Raw genomic sequence first — 6,695 nt, forward strand, 5'->3', positions numbered from 1 at the left:
AGTCGATTTTTCACCGTACTCATTAGTATTGCACGACTCTTCCGGAACTATTTATTGACTTTTTAATCACTGACGGCAGAGTGCAGTGATAATATGATTGTTAAATTTCTGTGTAAATGGTTGTAGGAGGAAACTGGGGGTTCAATGGCGTCGAACTCTGTAAAGGAACTGAAAATAACAAAAATGGTAGGTATTTCATGTCTCGTTTAGTCGTTATCCATAAAGTGGACAGATGTGATAAACATGTAACTGTGTAAGCAGTTACAGTACTCACGACCACTCCTCTGGGTTTGGGGGACTGCTCCTGGAATGTAGTGTATTTAATAGTCTCCAATTGTTAGTGTCTGAGAGGAGGTTAATCGCCGAGGGTAGAATAACCTGTAAAATCGAGAAATCTGTGTAATACGGGTCTTACCATCTACTTGTCTGTCCATCTGTCAGTATGTCTTACTGTCTACGTGTCTGTCAGTATGATTCAGGTCTTATCATCTCCCTGTCCGTATGTCTGTCAGTATAATTCTATAAGGTCTTACCATCAATATATATGACGAAAATCGTAAAAACTTCTTTTAATGCAAAGAAGAATGTGTTGGTGATTGATAAATAATTACAATAACAGATTCAATGGTTGACATATTGCCCTAAATCACAACTATATTTTTTATAAATTGGTAGCAAATTTTATCCATTGAAACCAGGTTTTCAAAGATCCCTGTCGGAGATGAAAAATGAGGATCACTTTATAGTCATTCAAATCTAAATATTGATTTATCAAATATTGATTTCTATTTTACCTGAAACATTTATACTCATTCCTCTTAAATTAAAATCTTATTAGAAACTGATTCTCTTTAATTGTTCTCTCAGATGAATTATACCTTGTAAAAGTGTGTATGGAAAACCATTCAAATATTTTTAATTTTGAAAATTGGATGGAGGTTTGTAGCTGAAAAATTCTACTCTTTTTCATAATTTAGTTTTCCCCTTTACTGTCTACTCTTGATATTTGTGGTCATATAGTATTTCAATGCTTTAATATAGGATTGAAACGTTATTCCTTTCATTTATAGCACTCACATTTAAATTTAATCCATTTTTACATAAAACATTTGGCTTGTGTAATTTCCCGTTTATGCATAAAATTTCACACAAAATCCATTGATCATCTTCATGAAACAGTTATTCCTGTATATAATGCTTTGCATTCCGCCTCCACGGGTTGTTTCTCTAGGTGTTGTTCCTCACGTGGTTTTTTTGTAAAAGTGTGTCATGAGGAAATCAATTACATTTACAATTGGTAATTTTATCTCGGACAAAGACATTGGAAATGTAAATATAAGATAATAAAGCGTATTGAGAATGTTGCTTAGAAATAATGTACACTCGTGGATGAAATCTTTTAAGTTCATTTTTACGATTTTTACGAATACTTGAAGTACTTTCATTGAAATGCTCTCAACATATTTTTCGGTAGAGATTTTTAGAATTTTTAAGATTTGCATCTTAATGTCAGGGCTTTTTCTTATAGTTACGTAGAGGGATTCTTTTAAATATCGAGTTCAGAACCGTATTTTATATATAATATAGCCTTTTTATAATGATATATGCTTAGAAAGAATGTACATTCATGAATGAAATCTTAAGTTCATTTTTACGAATATCAATTGTTTTATTATTTTTTATCAGTTAATGCAATGCTTAAAATCCTTCTTTATAACATATTTTCATACAAGACATTGTTATGTCATTGCATTATGACGTCACAGTAATGAAAAACAGCTGCATATCTGTTTTTAGAAACATCCAGTCTATAAAGAAATTGTGCCAGACTTTGTATAGTTACTGGAGAACGTTTCCAATTTTAGAAACAGCAGGTTTATAAATTTTTAAAATAAATATTGTGTTCAAAACTTTTCGCATTTTATTTGTGTCCATTAGTCATCAAATATTAAAAATTATTTAAAATTAATCAATATTGTGTTTACTGACGTAACAATCACGTCACAAATAATATAAGTATGATTCCTCCATTATCTAAAATCTTTTTTGTGAGTTTTTGTCAACAAAAATAAAAAACAACGTTTTTTAAAGTATTAAAAGTTTCCTAATAAAATAAGACGCTTAGATTGATATAGATAGCTAATGGATCAATCCTCTGAACAGGAAGCAATTCTTTTTGATTAATAATTTGAATATAGATACATCTATTTTTGAGTTAATGCCATCTATTATATATATAAATGCTTTCAACAAGGTGTAGAAATAATAACATGCTAAAACATTACATGTAGACGTAACTAGAAAAATAATGTTTTATCTGTTATGACATAACTCCCACAAAAGTTTTTTTTTTAAACTGACGATAATAGATATTTTATAATAATACCTGTGTTAATTTGCCTCAGCCATATGTGTTAAATAATATGTGCGATTATGTTATTAAAATGCAATTATGCTTAATTCATGAGAGGGACTTTTTAGGGAACGTTGTTTACTTAGCGGCAAAATGAAAAGGTGTTTGTGTAAAGCAGACATTCAGATTTATTGTCAAATTCGCATTGAGTTAATGCAATTAGAGTGAAATAATTTGGGTGTTATCCTAAGATCATTGGGAAATTGTATCTTAGTAAGTGGAGATAGGGTCTTCAAAAGCTCTCCTCAAGTTAGATCAGATTTTAAATCGTCATAAAACAAAATCAAAAAGGGAGAGTACATGTATACGAGATTTCAATTGAAAAGTCCAAGGTATGTGAATATAACCTTTTAATTAAGTTACTGATATATTTGGTGGGATGTAAAATGTATTTACTAGTAATGTGTTTGTGTGGGTGGGTGGTGGTGGGGGTGATAGAGAAAGAAAGAGAAAATATGGTGTCAAATTTCAAGGAGATGGTTCAACAAGGCATGCAAAGGGCCTATCCTCATAAATCTATTTTTAAATTTAATTCGAGTAAAATCTTATTTCTGAAATTCATATATTTGTGACCAAAAAATCTTTCTTAAAAATTCGCAGAGACGTTTTCAAAACGTGTGTGGTATTCTTGGGATTCACACGCAAAAAATATAAGTACACATTATAATAATTATGAAATGTAATGTTAAAGATATTTTTATTATAATTTAGATTTCATTTTCACTATACTTTTCGCATAATAGGTGTTTAAGTTTGCTTGTCTTGTTTCTCCGTTCTCTTTTCATACTGTTGTTAAATAAAGTGCCCTGTCAAGAAAAGGAAACCAGCTAAGCAGCTTAAAATGTGCTTTAAAGATTGTTTGTTTTCTACTTTAAAATATGCACTCTGACTCATGTGATACATTTTAAACTAGTACAAGATTTTTGTGTAGCTATTTTTTTTTGCCTTTTTTTTACAGGTCGAAATAGAACTGAATAATGAAGATAAAACAACTTATTCCAAGTAATTTCTTCCAGAAGTCAAAAAAGAAACGAAAGGTTGAAAAGAATAAAGACATTTTGAAGGATACAAAACACTTTGCAGACCATATAAAACACGCTGAATTTTCAGTACAGTCACGCGAAAACAGTATTTCAAACCTGGTAGACATAGATTCAGACTTGGATACTCTTTTTGATACCCTTCGTTCTAGAGCTAATCGAACACACGCAACACAGCAAACATTGGACTCTGATTTCGATGCATTACAACCAGAGATATTGTCATTTGAAGACAAAGAACAATACAATAGTTTAAAACAAAGGACACGAATTCGAACAAACCCTTGGGTTCAACTTCCGGTTACTGAAGTGGCATCTGAGCTGTGTAATTGTCAACCAAATCCAAAGGACACGTTTACGGTTAACAAAGAATTCGGCGATCAATGGGAATACAGCGTCATTGAACGACTCATATCTCAAAACATTTTCGAGTTGAAAAGTACTTGCAAACAACAAACATTTCAAAATAATTTAGAAATAATTTCTGAAAGACAAAAACGATCAGACGGTACAGATATCGACACCCGTTACCGTTGGTCCATCATTTCGGAAGGCGACATATCAGTGGACTGGAGTTGTGAGGAGTTCTGTGAATGTTACGATATCGATTCAAAAAATGGCAACGTAAGTTACAATGCGCAATATGAAAATGACCTTGACCTCATTTTAGAGCAGAGCATTTCGGAGGGAGACTTCACAAAAGTTTCGATGGAGGACCTGCTGAACGAAGTCGTAAATGAATCAGACTGCAACAGAGAGAGTAACGAAGGAAAGGATATCAACATAGCAGCTGAAGATAGTTCACAGGACTCAAGCGAAAGTCCCTATCCATTCACTGATATTGGCTTAATGCAAGAATCTTTGGACGCAGGATACGCAAGCTTAACGCGAGATGGCACGCTTAGTACAGATGACGAGGAAAGAAATGATTCAGGAATGGCAGACTCTTGGAGGGAACCCCCAGAAACAGAGGCTGGTGAAACATCAACAGAATTAAACGGCATCGTGGACACAACCCCTAGTGGAAGAACGCTACCGGAAGTGAAAGAGAGTCTGCAAGACAAGATTAACCAGCTTCGGCTGGAAAAGTTAATCGTGCAAAATAAAATCAGGGAGGCTAAGGAAGAGGAAAAATCCCGAATAGAGCAACGGAGGCTCTTACAGGGAAAATACCCGGCTGAAAGAAAATTATCTCTCTTCAAAACCTTAATTGACTTAAAACAAAGATTGGAAAACCAGACTTTGCGAATACAAAGAAGCTATTCTGCTGTTCTAATAATGCAGAAAAACTTCTCTCGCCAGAAATCTCCTGTACTCTGTGTTCCCACCCATATCACATTGTAGTAAGTCTCTGTAGTCCCATCCTTATCAATTCACATTATAGACATTTCTAAATAAAGTCCCTCTCACCCGCATGGCATTATAAACATTTCTAAGTAAAGTGTCTTTTATTTTCTGAGTGTCTATTTATAACTGAGATTTATTCCATCTTGGTTTGTATTGTATGTAGTGAATTTGTAATATCGAAACCATTTGATAAAGTTGATTTAACAGATGCTACACATAAGCAATTTCCCAGAAGGACATTTTTGTTTTCCCAATAAATCTGTTTGTTGTCTCCTAAAAATTTCCTCATGATTAGTGCTATTTCCCATTTTGTTGCATTTGTTGTGAGAAAAAAATAAAGTACTTGTGATTTGTAATCATGTGTATAATTAAGAATGGAGTCCTCCTGGTATTTAACATCTTCGATAGGAAGCTTTTTTCATTCAAAGAGGAGGTAAAACTACAGTGAAATACGCTTTAGCGAACACGCTGTTAATGAATTGACGCTAAGTAAGTATTACATTAATGCTGATATTTAAACAATAAAATGCTTTCTTTGTTTGTTGATACTGGAATGAACGGAAGCAGCTGTTGCAGAAAAAATAAATTTTTTCTGCAATAGCTGCGACCGTTCATTCCAGTATCAACAAAAAAAGACAGACATTTTATTGTTTATATTTATATCTGTTTAAATAATCAATTAAAGTAGGATTAAAAAGATTAATTATTATATTAATGATGCGAACGTCCTTATACGTTTCATTGATGGAACAGCCACTGATTAAGAAATCTGTACAGGCGACATGCCTACTGTAGTTTATGCAGTGATGAACGCAATGGGGTTTCTTAAGAAATAAAGGAGAAAATATTCAGTGGATGTAAATATTTAGGGTATAAACGCTACGTTTATTCATGTGATTTTAAGAATCGACTGAAGTTCAAAACAGGAACATGACATATGCAAGGGAGTGTTTTTGAATAATTCATTATTAGTTTTTACACGATATCTGATAGCATAAAATATATGGAGATTACGAACATTATTCAAGCTCAAAAGTCCATTAAACAATAATAGGAGCAGAGCAAACACGGACCTCCAAAGCATCAGAAGTGGGATGAGGTGCCCTGGAGGAGCGAACATTCCCTGTCGACCGGTCACAACCGCCGTGTGCTCCTTGTCATAATCTGGAATTAACGGAAAATTCCGTCGAGACAATTAAGTGTGTATACTAGTATAATGGCCTAACAATTAGTATGAAAATGTCAGTCAGCATTTAACTTAATGATAAATTGTATTTGCTGACAAGATTATTGTATTGACCAGATAACTTTTAAAATGACGACTTTAAACGAAACTGCTGATCTTCTTGTCTCAGCAACTTTTTTGTCAATCACCTACCTCGTTTTAAAAATTGTTCATACGTAGAGCATGTTCGTATAATCCAAACAACTGAGAGATAAACTCCGTTTGCAAGTGATGAAGGTACATCGCTGCATAAGTAAGGGAAGTTGATGATTGAATAGTTACAGTCATTGCAGCCCGGAGGACCGGGCTGCTCTATACATATACATGTAAGTTTAAGTATTGGTTTATGGGGATTGGGGTGGGAGTAGTTATTCAGAATTAAAGGTTTTCTAAACATTGAAAAGATTGTTAATCAGAATGTTCTTTCCCTTTATTAATTACGAGATACATAATATATTTACTTCCATAAAGTGAATCTTTAAAAATATATATGTTTTTCATATTTAATATATAAAGTTGCTTATCATTTACAATCAAAAAACGACAGGTCCCTTTTTTTAGAACATCGAATTTTACTTCTCGCATAAAAACGCACAGTTTGTGTTTTATATTCTAAAATTGAAAAATGAATACATTTTTAATATAGGTGATGCATGTGTCTAACTTCAAT

General features: G+C 33.0%; 1 protein-coding gene across 2 annotated transcripts; it reads left to right on the plus strand.

Moving 5' to 3' along the window:
- The first annotated feature begins 67 nt into the window (after nucleotides 1-67).
- LOC134233456 (uncharacterized) lies at nucleotides 68-5,156 on the plus strand. 2 transcript variants are annotated; one of them, XM_062715425.1, is made up of 2 exons: nucleotides 68-186; nucleotides 3,372-5,156. In XM_062715425.1, exon 2 carries the CDS (start codon nucleotides 3,391-3,393, stop codon nucleotides 4,795-4,797), a length of 1,407 nt encoding a protein of 468 aa, XP_062571409.1. In that variant the 5' UTR covers nucleotides 68-186; nucleotides 3,372-3,390; the 3' UTR covers nucleotides 4,798-5,156. The 2 variants fall into 2 exon arrangements, with proteins under 2 accessions (XP_062571409.1, XP_062571410.1); XM_062715426.1 differs by having other exon boundaries at nucleotides 169-190.
- The last annotated feature ends 1,539 nt before the right edge of the window (nucleotides 5,157-6,695 follow it).

This window comes from Saccostrea cucullata, unplaced genomic scaffold (assembly GCF_032062105.1).
Source record: "Saccostrea cucullata isolate Sc308-1 unplaced genomic scaffold, CSIRO_AGI_Scuc_v1 ctg4074, whole genome shotgun sequence".
NCBI lineage: Eukaryota > Metazoa > Mollusca > Bivalvia > Ostreida > Ostreidae > Saccostrea > Saccostrea cuccullata.